General features: G+C 37.8%; 2 protein-coding genes across 3 annotated transcripts in view; one reads left to right on the top strand and one right to left on the bottom strand.

Annotated features, from left to right (window-relative positions):
- tep1 (telomerase-associated protein 1) overlaps positions 1-21,896 on the bottom strand; it is a 48,832-nt gene that overhangs the window by 25,147 nt on the left and 1,789 nt on the right. For both annotated transcript variants that reach the window (XM_065276982.2, XM_065276981.2), the window contains exons 4-19: positions 20,527-20,676; positions 20,278-20,442; positions 19,912-20,049; positions 19,669-19,740; positions 19,455-19,576; positions 18,290-18,447; positions 18,012-18,121; positions 17,835-17,913; positions 16,812-17,004; positions 15,533-15,758; positions 15,265-15,414; positions 14,936-15,016; positions 14,717-14,838; positions 14,534-14,605; positions 14,273-14,419; positions 11,570-11,861 (exon numbers count right to left, since the gene is read on the bottom strand). In XM_065276982.2, the coding sequence (XP_065133054.1) occupies positions 11,570-11,861; positions 14,273-14,419; positions 14,534-14,605; positions 14,717-14,838; positions 14,936-15,016; positions 15,265-15,414; positions 15,533-15,758; positions 16,812-17,004; positions 17,835-17,913; positions 18,012-18,121; positions 18,290-18,447; positions 19,455-19,576; positions 19,669-19,740; positions 19,912-20,049; positions 20,278-20,442; positions 20,527-20,676 (2,277 nt within the window). The remainder of the gene's footprint in view (positions 1-11,569; positions 11,862-14,272; positions 14,420-14,533; positions 14,606-14,716; positions 14,839-14,935; positions 15,017-15,264; positions 15,415-15,532; positions 15,759-16,811; positions 17,005-17,834; positions 17,914-18,011; positions 18,122-18,289; positions 18,448-19,454; positions 19,577-19,668; positions 19,741-19,911; positions 20,050-20,277; positions 20,443-20,526; positions 20,677-21,896) is intronic.
- LOC135767408 (uncharacterized) lies at positions 3,657-10,060 on the top strand. Its single transcript, XM_065277112.1, has 2 exons — positions 3,657-3,746; positions 8,354-10,060. Exons 1-2 carry the CDS (start codon positions 3,710-3,712, stop codon positions 9,583-9,585), a joined length of 1,269 nt encoding a protein of 422 aa, XP_065133184.1. The 5' UTR covers positions 3,657-3,709; the 3' UTR covers positions 9,586-10,060.

Here is a 21,896-nt window from a genome sequence, read left to right as displayed (position 1 = left end):
CTTAATTTTTCGGCATTTGCTGTATCCCTTCTAGACAAAACCCACAGCGGCAGCTCGCAAAAAAGCAACCGAAATGTCCGCTCTGCGAGACTGGCTGTCTAGAAATAAATTCCTTTCTGGATTTGCGTTGTTCACTCATTTATAAATAAATCTCCTAAAATATCATAATTTCCTCCATGGGTTTAGTTTCATGCACAAATAGATTTAAATCAACAGAGGATTATTAAGCTACGTTTCTGTTTTGAGAAATAATAATAAAATAAATAAGCCTATACGAAATATGTTGCACTTAAATAATTATTAAATTGACAAAACGAATAAAAAAGTATTTGAGTTTCTGTTCTTTTTTTGTGACGCGCTCTAAAACCAAACCAGCAGAAAGCACGTCATGTTTTTAATGATTATAAATAAGCACAAGGTTTTCTCCTTATTGTGAGTTTACACAAATAAAAATACATCATTTGAAGTTTCGAATGTTGTTTTACTTTTATCTTTATGACTATAAATTTAGGGTAATTTAAGCTGCAAGGTCATCACGCATATGATGTTCACCGGCGCATATCTACACCAACACAGCACAGGGCTGCGAGAAAAGACATTATTAAACTTTTGATTTAACATATTACGTGTTTTTTGGACATTTATTTGTAATCACTGTACTCATATTATCAACTTATCTGGCCATTAGTTATTCAGTATAGGCTATAAGCGCAGCGCACTGCTGAGCGCTCAGCTGTCAGTCAATCGTCTGTGCTTTAGATCGACACTCACAAAGTTTCACATTAAATGATAAGATATTTGTCCAAAAACAAAAGGCTAAATACTGAATACTACTTATATGCGACTGCAAGACATTAATAGTCGAATCTGTTTGTAAGGAAACTTACATTATTCCCGTGGAAGAGAAGAACGTTGGTAATAGAAACTTGAGGCAGACGGTGAGACCGTTTTATCTGTTTTCATACGAAACAGCAGGGTCGGGGTACCCGCGGGTGAACCGCATAATATTTGATCTAACAGGGTGTAATAGGCTATTCGCGTGTCATTTGTGTTGTAGATGCAGGTCGGGACTCAATAGACAAGAGTAAAATGCGGGTCTAACATCAAAGACCAAAATTCGACTCGTTTTTAAATGTCCCGTGCTTATTTGTGTTTAAGATCTGTCTGAAGACCGGTAAATGTTAACTGCGCGATTTGCGGTGTGACCGGCTCGGGGTCACGGTCTTTATGTCAAATGGTACAGGTGTGAAATAAAATTGCTGCTGATGTCGGATAACTGGTCGGTTGTTCTGTCAATCACAGCGGTGCGGATTATCAAACAGGACTGCATGACTTTGTAACAGCTCTGTACGCTAAACACGAGGACGAACTTGCAATGCACACTACATTAAAACTACAATGAAATATCCGAACTACGTACGTAGCTGTGTAACGTTTTTTTAAGAAAATACAGTTTAGATCAAACATAGAAAAGCAATATGCTATAAATATAAGGAAAAGTAAATGACACCGTGAAAAGTATAAAAAAAATACATGTTAGTTTACTGTAGCCTATATTCTACATAATTTTTTTTTTACATTTATAATCATCATGGGCGCCCCCTGCCGCCACAGCTGAAAAAAATCCTAGAGGAAACACTGTACCATATGAAAAGTATGATTTTACTATAGTGCAAACATAACAACCATGTTTTTGGATGATTGCAATTTGTATTACCATAGTTTAAATTGAAATATTATGATTAAATTATGGTTCCTGTAATGAGGCAATGGTAAAATTTTGGTTACTAGGGTTTTACAATTGCTATAGTAAAATCATGGTAAATTTCATAAGGGATATATTGACTGTCCCTTGACTGTGGCATGTGTGCCATGCATATGGATCGTCCAAACTATTTTACACATAAATGGCACAGGAGTGTTTCATTCTCAGCTCATTTCAGGTAATGAAGTAACAAGTGAAAGACTTTTCTATGTTCTCATACAGATTACATAAAGTGAGAATATTTGTTTTTTTTTTTAGTTTCAATTACATAATCTAAAAGTAGACATCCAAGCATTATGTGACATTCATATTTTATTTGTCCGACAAGTATTCGCTAAGTTATAGTCATTATAGTTCAGGGCGACTGCCTCCTGATTGTTTTCTTTAGAAAAGTATTTTGTTTTTACTGTGAGTGGACACAAAAAAATATAGACACTTAAAAGGTTTAAAGATGCATAACTCATATCTGTATGTCCAAAATTGATGGTATATTAATTACGATTTGCAAAAACCTGTTTTACTACACTAACTGGTTTTTAACTATACTTAAAACTGTTTTGGTGGTAACCATAGTTTTTCCGTTTTAAATGTAGTGAAGCCATTTTCATAAGACAGGGTTTATTTAAACACAAACAATATCACATTAATGAATTATCTACCAGTCACATTTCTGTAAAGTGCATCACTAATAGAGGAGACTAAAACATGAGAGTTAAAGTTAGAAGTAAAGACTCTCAGACTAAATATTTATCTTTTATAAATAAACCAAATACTAGCCCTTTTCATACAGAAATTCCGTAAAATACACGTAAAATGCATCCTGGATTTTTCCGGAATAGTTCGAGTTTTTGTTCGTTCACACTGCCAAGATTACCCGGCATCTGATGGTCCCGGAAAGACACGTGACATGTTGAAAGTCCCGCCCTCTCTTCTACGCAGCGTCTGAAGTTTGCATATTATTTATTATTTCTCTCTCCAGAAACAACTCGCGTGCATTTTTGTTTATGATAAGACTACAAAGGAGCGCGTGAATGCACAGTTCTATTCTGGTGAATGATCTCAGCTTCAGAGTGGATATTTGACGAGCTCCCTGATTTCTGCTTTGATACCGTTTTCAGACATTTCTCATCGTGATTGTTTATATGCATTTAAAACCCGCATTTTGAGGAGCTGAACAATATATCTCGTTGGGATGACATGCGGGTATTTTCGTTTATTATAGCTCAAATGAGCACGTGACGCGATATTCTTTTATGCTGCTGAATGATCTCCGTTTCAACGCAGTAAGTAACGAGCTAACTTACCTGATATCTGCTTCAGTCCAGTTTGCTGACATTTCTCGTAGTGAATGTTGTAAATCCCTCATTTTAAAGAGTTGAACCAACTTCATGTTGCCATGACACGCGCGTCCTCACTACGGCACGTGCGTCATTGTTTATGCGTCTCATATATCATTTCCTGATAACTGCTTCAATCTAGTTTGCAACATTTCTCGTGGTGAATGTTTATATACATGTTATCTCTCGTTGTAAGGAGCTGAACCATAACTTGTGTTGTGATGATGACGCGCGCGTCCTCACTTCGACACGCCCTTTATGGCATTCTTGTTCACACAGAGGGTTACCCGCGTATCTTACTAGGTCCTCTTTCCGGCAACGATCCCAGAAGATTAACGGAACGAGTTTTTGTTCACACAGACGCTTGTCTGGCAATTTTACGGGTATTTTCTGGGACCAGAGATCTGTGTGAATGAGGTTTTAGTGTAACATTAAAAAGCCTGAAACAGATGGTCACAGTATAATGTCTGCCTATCTCCAGTTCACACCTACACAGCGAAAATGATTCACGCCTTCAGTGAAGCTCCTCCCACAGCGATTTACCAATAAATCTGGGGAAAACCAGCATGAGAATTGAATCCAGCTGAAACCTTCATAACGCTGTTTGATGGAAGAGGAGCACGAGAACATGACAGAACAAAGAGGTTTGTGTCTATTTTTAATTGCTGAGGAATATCAAGTAGCTCCAAATCAGAAAATGAGCCTTGAGGAAAACCGCACTGCAATGTAGTGGTGTGGCAGTTGATCCGTACGGATCACGACCGACGATTCGGCTCGCATGCGATCCGCATATTAAAAACGCAAATTAAATTAGGGAAAGTTGATCATTTGCACGCGTTTCAAAGGCTTGCAAATGTAAACACTCAAGTGATTTTAAACAATATCACCGCAAAAAGGGGCTAAAGTGAGCAGTTTTAGGCACAGTAGCGCATGCGGTTAAATGTGTCCGCTCCAACTCCAATAACGTGAACGGTTTTACTATAGTTAAAGCCAAAAACCATGTTTACCACAAAATAACAATGGTTTCGAAAAATCATAGTTAAACCTAACTGTAATAAAACCATGGTTTATCTGTTATTGCTTTATTGTTGTGACTTGCATTAGGCTCGCTAAAAAACAAACAAATGTAACTTGTTATTGTCCATATCTTAGAAGTTGAATATGCCTGTCCGTTTATTAACATGGCACATAAATTAAATAAAATACTTTACAAACCTTCATAACACACAAACAAAATACGAACTTAATATTAGCACAACCGATTCACACGGTCAAAAAAGTTTTTTTGACCGTCCATTCCTCGCCACCTGCGGCTCATTAACACAAACTTAAATACATCAGAAAGGCTAATGGCGCCATCTAGTGTCAAACAAAAGAAACTCCATATGTAATTGTTAAAGAACAAACCAGAGCAGGTAACGTAAGCCTATGGTTCTGCTTCACACAAACATGTCAAACTAAATAAAAAAGTAGTTATATGTCGATTGTGTAGTACTGTATTTTAAAATACTTTTAAACAACGTGTTCAACTTAAAAATACATACACGTGTAAGAGTCAATGTTTATTTGAACTGTGATGAAATGTTCTGTACTTGAATGTATGCCCTCCATATTATTGAGGCACTGGCAGCCACAGGACAGTGCGAGGTGAACATCAGCGTTTTATAATGCAGACAATTCGGTAAGAGGATAAAACAACTCTGTAGTTCTGTCACCTACGTAATAACCTCCATAAACGCTAACATTTCTCTGTATGCTTTACTTAATCCGTCAGACAGTGAGTGAATATAGCACTCATAATCCGCCATGTTTCTCACGCGAGCACATGGTTTTTGTTTGTTTCTCACGTGAGCACATGTAACGGTAGATTCTGGCCCCGCCTTGACACAGTGACTAGGTGTGTTCGAGATCATCCGGCGCTGCGCAGACCGATCGGCGAGGTTTGCCGCTTGCAGTCGAGGGAGGAACTGAAGACGGAGCCATCAAGCCGGACACCTGCTGCTTGCCGTAGTGACGTGTGCGCCGTTTTTCCTTGTTTTTAATCGCAAATGCAGAGAATTAGATGCTGAATTTGATAAAACAAACCTTTTGATAAAAAGTTGCAACCAGAAACATTTTATATCGAATATTTTAATTGCTGCTTATACTGTATACCCGAAAATAACAGGAAACAAGCCTATATTATTAAAATACCAATAGAGGTTGTTATTGTCATTTTTATTTTATTACACGACACAATGTAACATATTTTAGCATATTAAAGTGTTTTTTGCTGTTTTAAAACATGAATTTATCATGTTTATTAGTGGAACTAAAGGTTGGATTAAACTTGAAACGCACGTGATCGTTGTCATCAGTGAGGCGACCAATCACGTAAAGCTGTTACGTCATCACAACTCCGTGCAGCCGCTCTGGAGAAGCTGCACCGGCTGAGCTAGCCGGTGTCATAAGCAATTCGGTCCCCCCTGGCAATTCGGTCTCCCCTAGGACCCCGCGTGATTCCATTGGCTGAAAAACGCCTCATGGGTAGTTTTCTTAGCGCCTTATCACAATTCCTACAAAATCGCGTTATGATTTATGTAGTTAGAACGTTGTTAAAATTACAATTGATGTCTTTTAAATGATATGTTTCATATAGTAGTATATAAATAAGGCTTTAGGTGGGAGATCTACACATTGCTTGTGTCATTTTATTTAAATTATTATACTGTACCCTTTCCACTTTTGTACTGTGTAAAGTTAATAAATTACTTAACAAAACACCATTACTACATAGCTGAATCACACATTAAAATTATAATTTATAAGCCATGATTACTACACTTTTACTATTTAAAAAAAATGTAAGGTTTGTTAATAATTTACCAAAAAAAGTATTGTTTTTGTAAAGCAGATGATGACACAAAAGTACTGACGTGTCTGCAAGATGAATATTAGTTTATTATATAATTTTTTTGTTAACTTTTATTTTAAAAAATTTGTATGCTTCTATTTTGTACAACATAATTAACTTGCTAGTCCGCTAACGCAGACGAGATATCGCAATGACACATTTTTGAACAGGCATTAGTGCTAGGCACCAATCGGGGTCCTAGGGGAGACCGAATTGCCAGGGGGGACCGAATTGCTCATGACACCGGCTACTCTCGAAACGCTCTCGCGGTACTTTAAAACCATATGACACAGTCATGTGCCTGCAGCGCCAGCTGAAGTCGGACAAAAATACTAACCGGAATGCACTGCTTCAAGTCAGCCACCGATCGGTCTGCGCAGCGCCGCATGAAGTCGAACACACCTATTAACAGAGTGGGGGCGTGGTTGACTCGGAATGCATAGAGACAGAGCGCAGTTATGCTAATTTGAAAACCACGCCCACCGGGGGGAAACAACCGTCTCCATTGACTTTTGTATTGTGAGAGGCCGCCTCCTTGTCATTTCAGGCTTATAACAAAAACAGAACAATGCCTAAAAGCTGCTGTGTGACAAGAAGTACAGCTAACAAGCCAAAAAACCTAGAAATAATTTTTTATAAAATGTGCGCTCTGTCTCTATTGCACGTTATGTACATGAAAATGCAATCACACGTGTCCTGCCCTAAATGTATTTAGGAAAGTTACATTTAAACTATAATTTTGCTACAGTTTTTGCTTGACCATGTAAAACACATCTAATCAATTAGACTACTACATTTCCAATTTAATTTTGCAACTTGTAGGGACGGTTTCCCGGACAGGGATTAGACTACTCCAGGACTAAAATAAATGTAAGGGCTATCAAAACTGAAAACAACTTGCACTTACATATATTAAAATACATCAGTCCCCTTTGTTTTGCCTCAAGTAATTTTTTAGTAAGGCATGTTTGTTAAAACTAGTTCCTAATTAAACTAAGGCCTAGTCCTGGTTTTAGCTTAACCCTGTCCGGGAAACCGCCCAATAAAGGATTCAAAAATGTATTTAAAAAAGGAAAATGAATGATTTGCACAAAATCCAGATTTAGAAGGTGTCCAGCATCAGAATTTTTAAAAAGCCCTTGAAGCCATTTTTTTGCGCATATAAGATTAAGGTCTGAACTTACCTTACCATTATTTTTAGAGGATTAAAAAAATTATTTCCCATAGAATTATTTACATTTTTAGATTTTCATTATAAAAATTATCATTACCGCAACATATATTACATGAAATATATGCATTTACAAACTCATGTTTCAGTAATGAGAACTAAAAAGTTGTCTAGGTACTATGACAAACAAAATTTCAACTTTTATCTGGAGAGAAAAAATTGTGAGTGTCACAGTCGAATCGAAAATGTAAGTCGAATCGAGGATTTGGAGAATCGTGATAGCCCTAGTTGCACTCATTGGATGAATTCAGTTATAGACGTTATTAACACAATCATTATTTCAGAGTATACAGGGCTCAACACAAATCATTTTTTTATACTGGCCCGGTCGGGCCAGTGGTTCAGGTTTTCACTTGCCCTGCCAAAATTTTCACTGGCCCCAATAAAAAAATGTCAGTGTCACATATTTAAGAATAGTTATTTAAAAGTCAAATATACATATACAACAGACATGTTCCAACATAAAAAGCTCCCAACTTTTCTGCTTTACCTGTAAACTGACAGCAAACTGTGCAAAATATTGCATTGTTTCTTTCGCCGTGTTTTACCAAAAAAATGTCTGGTTCCAAGATGTTAAATAATATACATTGATAAAAAATATATTTCAGTGACTGAGGGTGAGGCACTGGCCCGATCAGGCAAGTGACAATACTTTTTACTTGCCCGAACGTCTCTCACGCTTGCCCCGGGCCACTGGGCAGTCCTTTATGTAGAGCCCGGGTATATGACTGAATGCAGCTCTCCAATTTAAGTTATGTCTGATAAAAAAACTGGTGGGGGGCACAAATTATTTCTGGGGGCCATGCCCCCCCTGCGCCGGGCCTGTTCGTCATGTCAAAATATGTGTTTGTTGTGGTTCACACGATGCAACAAACACATATTTTGAAACGATGAACCACATACGACAGGCTAAATACAAGTTGTGACGAGCTTTGCATCGTGCGCTCTCCAAAAAGAAGTCACCGGCTACCACTGCACTCTAAATTTTATATTCATACCAATATTCTTCCATACTAAACACCATGATCTTGGCTTTGCAAGTGCTTAGAACAGATACAATGTTGATTTCCCCCTGTTTTTGTCACCCTTTACTTGACATTTTTAATAATTTACCGTGTTCCTTTCAGATACAGTGGACGTGATAAAGGACGCACGAAAAACTAACACTAAGAAAAAGGCCTTCACATGCCAACAGTGTGGGAAGAGTTTTTCAAGTCAGAACTACCTTAGGGAACACAATAGACTTCACACTGGACTTAACCTTTTCACGTGCCAATATTGTGAAAAGAGTTTTATAAATCGAAGTTTTCTCAAGGTACATGTGAGAATTCATACCGGAGAGAAACCGTTCTCATGCCAACAATGTGGGAAGAGTTTTTCAAGTCGGAGCTCCCTTAAAAAACACATGAAAAATCACGAAGAGAAACTGTTCACGTGCCAACAGTGTGGGAAGAGTTTTGCACATCAAATTTACCTTAAGGCACACGAAAGACTGCACACAGGAGAGAAACCATTCACGTGCCATCAGTGTGGAAAGAGTTTTACATGGCAAGTTTGTCTTAAAGAACACCAACTCTCTCATATTGAAGAGAAGTCATTTAACTGCGATCAATGCAGTAAAAAGTATGTGACGGCATCAAAACTTAAAAGGCACATGAAGAGCCACACAGATGTGAAGCATTACATCTGCACTGTTTGTGGAAAGAGTTTTTTATATGACCTCTGTTTAAAAATTCATGAGGCAACACACACTAACACGCGAGCTTATATGTGCTTAGAGTGTGGCAAAGCGTTTTTAACACCAAGCTGTTTGAAAAGACACCGGAGAACTCACACTGGAGAGAAGCCTTACAAGTGTTCAGATTGTGGAAAGAGTTTTGCCGTGTTAGGAAATCTGAAAACGCACATGAGAGTGCACACTGGAGAGAAACCTTACGAGTGTTCAGACTGTGGAACGAGTTTTGCTACACCGGGACATCTGAAAGGACACAAAAAAATTCACACCGGCGAGAAACCTCACAAGTGTTCAGATTGCGGAAAGAGTTTTGCCATCTTAGGAACTCTGAAAACGCACATGAGAGTGCACACCGGAGAGAAACCATACGAGTGTTCAGACTGTGGAAAGAGTTTTTCTACAACAACACATCTAAAAATACACAAAACAAATCACACTGGAGAGAAACCTCACAAGTGCTCAGATTGTGGAAAGAGTTTTGCCGTGTTATGTAATCTGAAAAGACACATGAGCGTGCACACTAGAGATAAACCATTCCCTTGCCCCTCCTGTTGGAAGAGTTTCAGCTCATCACGTTATCTAACGACTCACAAAGAAAAACAACACGGTGAAACGGCGACTTAAACTCTTGGTGGGTGCAGTGTGAGAAAGTTGGATATCTATAGGAGAGTCTTGCTATTTTCAGTAGTAAATGAGTTTTCATTATATGGAAGTGTGTATTCAACAAGCAAATTTGGTCTTTTGTAACTAAGTGGTTATGAACATATCCTTTAACTGTATCTTTTAATAGTTTTTAGTCATTCTTATATTTCTTTTGATAATAAATGACATTTTATTATAACTGTCTTCCGTGTTTTGATGATCCAGTAAAGGTTCAACGCAATCTCGTGGCAATTCTTACGTATTATATGATATTCATTCGTACATCCACACTCGTTTGTTTTTGTACGATTTGCTTTTCCCCATGCAGGGTTCCTACAGGGTTTGGAAAAGTATGGAATTTGATTTGAGTAATTTCCAGGTCTGGAAAAGTATGGAAAAAAATAAATCGTTTTCTAAATATAAAATTAAGAATTTCTAAATGTATATGATAAATATATATTATGGGCCCTATCTTGCACCCAGCGCAATTGACTTTGTCAGTGACGCATGTATCATTCGTATTTTAAGGGCGCATGCTTGACCATAATGTATAGCGTGCACAACGCGCATACACTTTGCTTATCTAATCTACACAGATGCAACAGTTATTTTTGCAAATCATAAATTGTTACACTTAAAAATATTAATACACGAGATAAGGGGAATCATAGTGGTGAGCATTGTGGTGATAGTTTTTATTTATTCTCATGCAAATAACGATTAAAATATTTTCATAACTTTGTTGTGTGGCTGTATTACGTTTATTTTATGTAAATAATAGTTAAAATGTTTTCATAAGAAACCTTAATGTATATGAACTTGATTTGTAAGAGTACTTTTGGGTTGGACCTTGCTTGCGTTTCTTGGGTCCGATTTCAAAGCCCCCAAACCCTTTCAGCGGTGAGGGTGGACGCAGCGATGTCCTCTGCTGGCGTCAAGTCCTGAGGCAGATCCACCTCCCGTTACACGGCGTGCCCGATTTATGCTGGCAAGCGTGGGATTCCCCCGTACAAGGACGTCGGTCTCCTCGGCTGTGAACCGCTCCTGGCGTGCGCCTGGTAAATCCGTCATAATAATAGCAACCCGCCATGGAACTTGCGCCCTTGCGTTTAAAGGGAATGTTGGCTAGCGTTCTGATTGGTTTATTTGACGTTACACCCAAACCACACCTATGAATAATGAACCTACTTCAGACCAACCCCTTATTGATTTGCGCACGGCGCAAGAGTTATTTCTCACGCCGGGAAAATAGCAACCGCTCCCAAGATCCGCCCACAAACTCACTTGCGCGTTGCGCTTCGCACTTGTGTTTCAGATCGTTAAAATAGAGCCCTATATATGTTTATATATAATATACATTTGCGTGTTGTTTATTTTGCTTGTTATATAAATAAACTTCTTTAAAAGGACTTTGTTATTTATTCTTAGCGGAGTTTACCAGAAGTTACGTGTTGACCACGAGAAATGCTTGTTTATGTTGTTACTGCTGAAACCGTCTATATACCAGCCGTGTACATTTAACACTGGTGATTTTGCACAAAACGGGCAAAATCTGAACGACCTTTTTCACATGCTTGCAAAGAATGGCTTACCCAAACAAAGTTACTGGGTTGATCTTTTTCACGTTTTTTTTAGGTTGAGAAGCACTGGGGACCCAATAATAGCACTTAAACATGGAAAAAGTCAGATTTTCATGCTTTAACCCTTTAAAATACTTCACTGATATTTACCAACTTAAATGCATTAACCCCCATGCACGTTTACTGAGAGCCACCATGTAGTGATGCAACTTTGGTGTGAGGGCCCATCATCGTTGCTTGCAGCTATATTTTAAATTGATTTAAAATATTACCGTGTTGCATGTCCTAAATCACATTATTTAGCAAGTTCTCACATTTTTCTTCAATAGCCCTAAGCTGCAGCATTCCTCACTTTTGTCAGATTAATGAATAAACTCCAGTCTTACCCAGTTGTACTGAGGAAGTTCAGGAAGGTTAGGGCGGGGTGGCACTAGGCCATATCTCTCTCCCAGAATTCCAAGCAGCAGCTGGCTCCGGCAGACCTCAGAGAGACAGAGCTCAACGGTGCGGCTGGACTCCTCCTCTGTAACTCCCCAGCGCAGCTCCACTTCCTGCAGGTAGAGGCAGTGTGGAGCCGCACGCCTCCTGAGCTCCGGAAACACGCTACGCACAAGAACGTCCCTCTCGGCATGCATGTCCCTAAATGTAGACGAGATAAACACCCGCACGCCTCTCCACCTATGAACAGACAAAGAGTGGAGCGAAATGGAAAAAGTATGAAAATTTAGAATTGAATAAAAGTTACACATAAGCTACTCTTATATCTTATTGAGTTTGATTAACATAAGTGACAGACAGGAGCAAAATTAGGTAACTTCCCCTTTAAGAACAAAGTACGGATCCAATATACTGTTACACATGCGATTTCTTTTTCAGCCCTACGCTGGCGCATCACAAGGCTAGTGCAAGACAAGAAGTTGTGGTTAAAGAGCACCTATTTCATTGCTAAAAAAACAAGGTTATTTTGTGTATTTGGTATAATACAATGTGTTTGCATAGTTTATGGTTAAAAAAACATTATTTTTCACATACCGTAAATTTTTGTAGCTCCAGATTTCACTCTCTTTCTGAAACGCACAGATTTAAAAAGCTCTGTGTCTCTGATTGGCCAGCTAATCTGTACATTGTGATTGGCCTGAATACCTCTGACGTCAGTCGGAAATGTGGCGCTCCTTACCATGTTTGAAAGATTGGTTGCTAACAGGAGTTAACTTACAGGCTGAGTCCGAAGTGGGAGGAATTATGATAATGTCGGTCTTTACTACATCACCAATCCCAGGAAGTAAACTGTGCCTATAATCCGTGTGTTTGTTGTAGTCCAAGAAAAGAGATTTACGTTGGAGACGATAACTCGCTTCATCGTTTACTTTGGGATTTGGATAATTGGTGCTCTTTAAAAAGTACTTATTGGTGAAAATTACAATTGTTTTGCTAGATAAGACCCTTATGCCACAGTTGAGATCATTTAGAGCCCTTTAAAGCTGCATTAAAACTGCAATTTTAAACTATCCAAGAAATTCCACTATATGGAGAAAAATCCTAGAATGTTTTCTAAAAAAACTTAAATTCTTCTTGATTGAACAAATGATCAGGATTTTTTTTATGAAATTCGAATAATCTATATGACCCCAAACGACATTTCATTGGTTAAAAAAAAGGTTCACTCCATCTCAGAGTTGTATAACTTTGTGACTTTTCCTAAATTATCTATCTTTACATACACAAAAAAACTGGGCTTGATTCGGTTGTTCTAAACGTATGTAAAAAAATTTTTTTATCAATCTGTCCCTTGGGGTCCACCATAAATCTGAAAATTTTGACACAGAAATGAAGGCCTGGTACTTGTGCACAAATGCAATGCAAAAAACACATGCTCACACAAACACACACAAATACACACAGGTATGACTGCCACAGAGAGCATATGTGTGGAATTTGGCAATTAAAATCAGTCACAAATGCAAAAAATAACATAAAGGGGTGTGACCTAAAGCACGCACAAATGTACACTCACAAACTAGGGTGGCCATTCGTGCCAGTTCCGCCGGACACGTACCGAACATGTTTTCGGGTTCGTTCTCCGGAAGTCGCGTTGCTCGACCGCATACGTCATCACATTTCAGTTAAAATACATAAGAAAATTAAGATTTATTTCTTTTAAGACATACAATCATTGTAGTTTCATTCTTACCTTGAAATGTAACGGTTGCTTTTCTGAAATTAAACCCGAAATATTAAACCTTGATGACGTATGCGGTCGACCAACGCGACTTCCGGAGAACGAACCCGAAAACATGTTCGCGACGTGTCCGGCAGAACTGGCACGAATGGCCACCCATCACAAACACACGCACACACACACACACACATACACACATGCGCACACACTTACACTCAGTCAAATTTCTATGGCATTTTGTAATAACAGACATTTCAAAATGCATCAAAAACTATAAAAAATGACTATTTGAAATAAGATTTATTTTTAATATCCTTTCTAATGTTTATATAAACATAAATTTACAAAATGTATCACAAAAGTAATGATTTGAGCAGCTGTCCATATCCAGGAAAATGAATGGGTCTCTATGGGAATCTGCCGGTCTAAATGATTTATTTCCTAAACTGTAATTCTTTTATGTTTTTTTCTAAAAACCGATGCCTGAATTCAACACCTCACACCTATATCAATATCTAAAAACGATTTAAATCAAATTTAGATCATAATTTATGTGAATTTTTATAAAAATATGAAATTTTTAAGCCAAGCTAATGGTGTAGTTGAGGATATTAGTGGTAAACAGGTACAAAAGTACTTCAAATCTCTCAAAACACAGCTTTAATGTATAGATGAGAAGTAAAAAAAAAAAGATATATTATTTGTATTATTGAAAATGTATATTTTTCTTACAATTATGCTTTCAATTTTGGAGTCATTTAGACCCCAAGGGCCAGAAGTGTAAACAGAAAACGAGGAGCGTTTGAGGGTTAAGGTGCACTTCATAATTTTTTGCACTATTTATACATTACTGTGTTTCTGCACGCTCTGTTTAAACCTAGTGATGTACAGGTAATTTGAATGGCCCTACCTGAGCTTTGGTGTGGCTGGCAGAGAGACAAGACAAGCATCTCTTTCGGGGTCAGATTTTTGCCCCTGTGGAGGGGGGATGTTATGCACTCGGTCCATGTTTTCCACATGCTGCAGAAGTCTTGAGGAGCCTCTCTCGGTTATAAACCTACGAACAAAGAACAGATATGTTAATAGCACAATCCGTTTTTACTAAAACAACTTTTGTGAAAAATTATTTTCAGTGGCTTAAGTGTGCCAAGAATACAGGTGAAGATCTTACTTTAGGATCTGCTCGCTAAACCCATAAAGCACTACACTATTGGAGTCCTGTACATCTTCAGTTTCTGGAGTCCTGTTAAAAAGAAACAACACAAAATATGAGAAGTATCTATTTTCGTTTGTATTTATATTTCTGCCGGTAACATTTTAGATGCATGAGCTAGACACAATCAGCAAAACCTACTTTTGTCCAAGCAGTACTTTTATCACGACAGCATCACTTCCGAGATCTTGCCGATAGTGATCGATATCCACCATCAAAGAGGAGTCTATCCAGAAATTTTCGATCACAATTATACGATCCACCTGTTATGGGAGAGGTTTTATCAGATATGTTTTTTGGCGCACGCATTAAATGATTTTAACACATCCTGGATTAACCACAAATGCAAAGAGGTCACACCTTTGTCCTTTCTGCAGTTAGCTTTGAGAAGAACTTAGTGTATGAAACGTGTTCAGGTTTTTCTTCAGAATCATCTATTTCCTGTGAAAATGTAAATACATGTGACACGTCATTCATCTTCAACAACAAAAATAAACAGCGCTACGATCACTGATCTATTTCAGACTGAAGTTGATTTCAACACTTTTTTATAGATCAGTGGTTAAGATCGGTAACCACCAGTACTAAAAAGCAGGCACCACACTTATATTGCGGCAAAATAACTTTTTTGCTTTTTCACTTTTTTAACTTCAAGCTATAACACAACCAGCCAATCAAAGCACACTCACCGCAACTTGTTTCATTGCTTGTCTCACATTATCCAGCAAGTTGTCAGACTTGAATTTGACCTCATAGAGATCATGGAAGTAGAGCATAACTTGTGCGTGTTCACTGCAGTGGTTTATCATCATAGACAAGAGTAAAGCCGCCTCCTGGTTCTGCACAAGTAGAAGTAATATGATTTTATAACAAAACCACACACACAATTAAATTAATACAAAAACAAGACGAAACTGTTTTAGACAGCTGATAAATCAAACAATGTTTATGTCTGACCGAAGCTGAGAGTTGTGTGTCGTCAATGGTATTGGTGTCCTCTGGTGGGATGCAGAAGTCGTGAGAGACCTCCGTATTAGTTCGGGCACAAGAAGATATCCTACCATTACAGATGACAAGAGTGTGCCCGGGCAGAGGAGGAATATTGTACGTGCAGGAGATCTGTAAAGCTTTCTCCAAGGCTGAACAGTACTGGTCCAAAATCTTCTGAGTATACAGCCTTTCACTAAGCAGTTACATTTAAATTAATACATGTTAATGCAAGTGTGATACATAAAAGGACACATATTAAGCTTATTTTTACAAGATGTAATACAAGTCTCAGGTGTGCCTAGATTATGATGTAAAACCACACAGAACATTTATTAAAGCATGTCCAAAATTCCCCTGTTTGGGTGGGAATAGGATCTTTAGCCGCATTAGTGCTACAACGTGCTAACAAACAGTGGCCGTGGGTGGGGCTTTATCAGTGTGATGTCACATTAACAAGATGTAATGGGGTGGAATGGGGATTGCAAATTTTTTGGGTGGTTGTGTTCACAACACTGCCAACACACATTTATGTCCAAACACCTTGTAAAAGTTGATTTTGCATAATAGGTGCCCTTTTAATGTTTACATAAAATAATTAATTAATTTCATTTTGAAAAGATTTAAAGGTGTAATGTTGGTTTTAGCCTGATCTCATGGTGAGATAGCGAATTGCAACCAACCTCAATTTTGAAACGCAAAGAGAAGCTATGGCAGCTGCCACATGACAAACATCAGCCATCATTTGAGACAACGTAGTGACAAAATGTGCTCTATAGAGCAGTTTGTCCATTTAGGGCTACTGTAGAAACATGACGGCCACATCAATGTAAGGGGACCCGCGGTGTATGGAGATAAAACTGTTCATTCTAAGGTAATAAAAACAATACAGTTCATTATGTAAGGTCTTTATAGACCACTGAATATATAATTATATATAGTTATATACATTTCACTTTATTTATTATGACTCAACTTGTATACTTAAATGTTCGGATTTTTTTGTATGAATTCAATATTTGGCTTGGTGGAAATTTTGTGTTAATAGCCCCCCCCCACTTAGAAATCCCCTTACTGATAAAAATGCTGATGTGTCAAATACTTATTTTCCCCACTGTATATTGCATTTCTGTCAAGAGATCCTTCCAAAAGTCCCACATTGCACCTTTAATCATCTTCCTTTCATGTAGTTGCAAGTGTAAAACATACATTTGTCTTTCATACAAACTACATATTCAGCTCTACATACTTTGCCTTTCTCAGAAGATTGCGTTTAGCGATGAATAAGCGGTAGACGTAAGGCACGCGCATTGTGGCTCTCAGTTGCTTGCGTCCTGTTGTGTCCCAATTGTGGCCACTATAGCGTTTGCTTTTTGGCAGTTTCTTCAGAATATCTTGTAGAATCTGAGGGGAGTTGGGTACCTTTTTCGCAGGTCCGCCAGCTTAAAAGAGGAGAAACATTTCTCTTAAACTTCATGAATATATAATATAATAATATAACCTCATGAATATATAATATATATGTGACCCACACACAAAACCAGTCATTATTAGGGTTGCAAAATTCATTTACCGGAAACTCTCTGTCCCTTTGCAAACGTGGCACGAGTTCATTTGTAACCATAGCACATATATACACATACACACATAAATACATATTATATAAATATACAAGTAAATGCATATTATACATACAGTACTGTTCAATAGTCTTAGGCCACCATGCTACCATTAGATTTGTTGTTTTTGCAATTGTATAGTAATCATATATAATTGTTTCTCAGTATCTTTATTAGAATACAACCAGAAAATACAGGAAATGTGTATATAGTATCAAAAACTGTACAAAAGTATAAGCTGAAGTATTTGGGGTAAACTCCCCTTCCACTTGAGCAATAGCAGGCAGCTGCAGGATCTCTTAAACCTAAATGAAATGAAATCCTAATTTCTAATTCTAAACGAATGACTTCAGCACTTCAGTCTCCTCAAAAAAGCTCAAGATGCGTTTCGTGCCAAGAGAGGTCACACTAAATACTGACTGATGCCTGAAGAAGACATTTAGTTCTGAAAATTGTTTTGTTTGTAATTGTGTGTACATATTTCCTGTATTTTCTGTTTGTATCTTAATAAAATGAGAGAAAAATAAATATTGATGAACATTAAAACTTTGCTTAAACAACAAAGCTGGTGATGGTGGCCTAAGACTTTTGCACAGTACTGTATATATAGTAATTACAGCAAATCTTGTTTGTTTTGGTCAAATCAGTCTTACCGAATTTACTGAGCTCCAGAATGACTTTATAAGCAGAGAGGAATCGGAAGGGAAACTGCCGGCTTTGGATTACAGCTTCCTGTGACATCAATTCAAATCGGTAAATGAACCGATAATCAAACAGTTGTCATATCTGTGCATTTTATTAAGTAATAGCTTTAATACAGAAGCGCATACCTTTGAGGAGAGCCTGTTGATGATCTTACTGTGATGTTTTGCACTGATGCCAACAGTGATCATATTCCTCAGGTTCCTCAGCATTGCCATGAAAGGAAGAGATCTGTTGTCTACAATCACACCAAACAATATACTTAAATATTACGAGCAGATGAGGAAAATATGTTTTGACATTTAAGTATAGAGTAAAAAGGCAGAATGGCAAAAATTGGTGCCTGTGGATATAAAGAAGTCATTTAATGTGTCTGTGATTATGTGTGCTTGTCACATATTCGCACCTATAAGTTTCTCCCATGTAGAAGCTTTGTTCCCTTCTTGACTCAGTTTGCGCTCCCACGTGTCCGGCTGCTTGAGTTTCATCGGCTTTCCAGCTCTTTCTCTGTCCCAGACCCCGCTGAGACCACTGACAGAAAAACTCTTCGTATCACTTGGGTACCTGCAGGGGAAAACCAGAGCCGTTGGTGTATATTCAATAATTTGCTTAGGTAACCATCTCCATCTTTCTTTAAAGGGGACATTTCACAAGACTTTTTTAAGAAGTCAAATAAGTCAGAGTACGTACGTGAAGTTTTAGCTCAAAATACCCCACAGATAATTTATAATATCATGTTAAAATTGACACTTTGTAGGTGTGAGCAAAACTGTGCCGTTTTTGGGTGTGTTCTTTAACATGCAAATGAGCTGATCTCTGCAGGTAATGGCAGTGCCGTGGTTGGATAGTGCAGATTAAGGGGCGGTATTATCCCCTTATGACATCACAAGGGGAGCCAAATTCCAATTATCTCATTTTTCACATGCTTGCAGGGAATGGTTTACCCAAACTAAGTTACTGGGTTGATCTTTTTCACATTTTCTAGGTTGATAAATGCACTGGGGACCCAATTATAACACTTAAACATGGAAAAGTCAGATTTTTAAATGCGCTTAAATGCTGACCCAGAAGCACACTTTTGGGGTTAATTCACTGTTTGAAACAAGATGTCAAAATAAATTCATACTGACTAACAGGTCTGGCGTTAGCACTTTTAGCATAGCTTAGCACAATCCATTGAATCTGATTACATAGTCCTTATAGCGACTTATAGTCCAGTGAGACTTATAGTCCGGAAAATACGGTAACTAATATGGGTTTAGGTCGGTCGTTTTCAGATGTATTAGTATGTACTTCTGTCATGTGGATGTATAACATCAAATTCGCTCTGGTGCTGTAATCACACACATCAGATTCATCCGCCGGGCGAAGCACAACGTACGCACAGAACATTACTCCGCCAGAGTTACAGACTGCAGCTTCAAAACTAAAATCTAATTATTTTATCAAATTACAGTAAAATACAGTAAAAGAGTAATTTCTTAAAATATCAATAACATGCCAAATAAAACTAATTTTGCATCAATAGAAATCTGATTAAAACCCATGTCTGGTAAGTTTAAAGGACTCACTTCTTTCCCAGTATGGCCATGATAAATTCTGCAGGTTCTTTGATGTGAAGTCGCCTGATCATGTTTTTCAGACTGTACACGCTCTGTTTTTTATCCACCGCAACACGTTTATCGCTCTGTAACTGTATCGTAATATACATAACAGAAAAAATGATTTGATGTGCATTTTAATGGCCATTTCCAGACATTTAAAACCAAGCATGGCAATGCTCACATATTTTTGAAGAATTGATGGATCGACTTTGACAAGATCACCCCATTGTTTCCACTGTTCAGGCGTTGGTTGCTGAGAGATGAGGGGTAGAACATGAAAGCATACAGAGAAACATTTAGGAAAGAATTAAAGAGTATGCACCGACTCATTTGTATGTCTAATTTTACATTAAACAGATTTTGACTCAGAAATTTGGAGTGCTAAGGTTTCAACCCACCATATTATTAAATGTGATCATCTTACCTTTCCTTTCTTTTTCTTTTTGTTATGTTTGCAGCGATGCTTTCGTGTATTGTATTTGGCCAGCTGATATTCACTGAAATGCTTAAATTTATCTGCCAGAGCTTTCTTCAGGCAGGTGGGCAAACATTTACTAAAACACTGTACATGAAAAACACAAACCATATCAAACGTTGTAAACATCTGTGTAAAGTCATTTTAGAGAATTGTTTCTAAACACAATATAAATGTTAGAAATGTATTGCTGAAACACGTTACAAAGACTGTGAACTATGTTTTAATTATTAATCATAATCTATATCAAAGTACCTAATAGCATACTGTACTATGGTACTCCCAGAACACCTTCTAAAATATATTTAAACTCACAATGCTGTAGATTCGTATCACTTCCAGCCAATCCGATGGCAGTTGCACGGCAGCGCAAAAATATCTTCTCAGGTGTGGCTTTGACGCAGGCAAATGAGCAGCCAGTGCAAGCAGGTAGTTTGCTGTAATACGAATGTTCAGCTCTTGCCTAGTATAGACAGCAACCTAAAGCCAATGAAAATATGCAATAACATCAGACAATATAACACACACATAAACACACACTCACAAATGCAAAAAAACACAAACCTTGAGAAGAAACTGAGGGTCACTGGAGGAAATCTCAGCAGCTAAGGTCTTCATCATAATCCATATGCTATTCTCACTATCCCAGTCTTCCTGGCCTGGTGTGCAGTTCTTATTTACCAAAGAGCAGCACACCATATTCAGCAGATTGTACTGTGAGACAAACACAAAATAAGTGTGAAAGGAACAGAACAAAAAATGAAAATTCTGTCATCATTACCCACCCTCAAGTTGTTCTGCGGAACACTAATGAAGATATTTAGAAGAATGTTTGTAACCAAACAGATCTGGGGCACCATTGACATTGACCAAAGTAGGAACAACAAATATTATGGAAGTCAATGGTGCCCCAGATCTGTTTCGTAAATAAATGATGACAGAACACTTTAAAGAACTTTTCTACATTAAATATATAAACATACAGTATATCAAATGAAAGAACAAACCCTCTGCTGTCAAATAAAATATATTTTGTTTTCTTTTTATCACCTCTTAAATATGGGTAGGGTTTTTAAAAAAAATACCAAATTTAAAAATACCAAAATGAAAAGATAATTGCATTTTTGTTAAGGACTTTTGTTAGAGATCAGATTTAGAGCGATAATCAAAACATACACAGAGGCCTTAGTGGATGCTTCTGTGTTTTAAGTTAGGTAAGAGCGCCACCTTGTGGACTTTTAAATCATAATTAATTATGAGATAAAAAGTTGAAATTATAAATTATGACTTTTAAATTATGAATTTTAGTCAGAATTATGAGATAAAAAATCTAAATTATGACTTTTTAAAGTTTGATTTTTATCTCATAATTATGATTGACCAGAAGATGATATTTTTTCTTATGTGGCAGAAATGGGCTTCCACACAAATTATAACCCAACCAAACAGTGCCTAAGCACGATTGTCTGCCCTCCCTGTTCTTTGACTGATCCGAGCTTTTGTCACTAGGATGCGATTGTTTTGAAGAAAACAGGAAGTAAAGCGCTCTCTTAACACTGGAACCCATCGTAATGTTAAGTCATTTTTATTTTAGTCATTTGGGGCACGATGACACACTGCCCTCTTACATGCCTCTTACATCATATTGCTTAGTTGATCTGTCGTGTGTGCAGCTCAGACATTCACGTAACTCTGCTGCACGCATCAGAAGGTTTTTTACGAAGGCAGATGAAGAGGAGAGGTCGCACAATTGACGTCTCTCATTTTGAACCGCGCTCTGGCAGGATTTGCGATCACACTTCGCGTCCCGCTCCTGGGCCCAAGTGAAATGCGCCCGAGCCCACCTCTGCAAGCGGGCCAGGGCACAATTAATCAAACCGCACCTGGGCACAGTATGGACCGATCACACTAGTCAAACCAACCAGGCTTTCGGG

This window comes from Paramisgurnus dabryanus, chromosome 6 (assembly GCF_030506205.2).
Source record: "Paramisgurnus dabryanus chromosome 6, PD_genome_1.1, whole genome shotgun sequence".
Lineage (NCBI taxonomy): Eukaryota > Metazoa > Chordata > Actinopteri > Cypriniformes > Cobitidae > Paramisgurnus > Paramisgurnus dabryanus.
This window is presented reverse-complemented; position numbering and strand designations above follow the sequence as displayed.

Coding starts and splice junctions, on each gene's coding strand:
- LOC135767408 (XM_065277112.1), top strand. CDS start 3,710: ATGGAAGAGGAGCACGAGAACATGACAGAACAAAGAG. Junction 3,747..8,353: donor GAACATGACAGAACAAAGAG/GTTTGTGTCTAT, acceptor TGTTCCTTTCAG/ATACAGTGGACGTGATAAAG.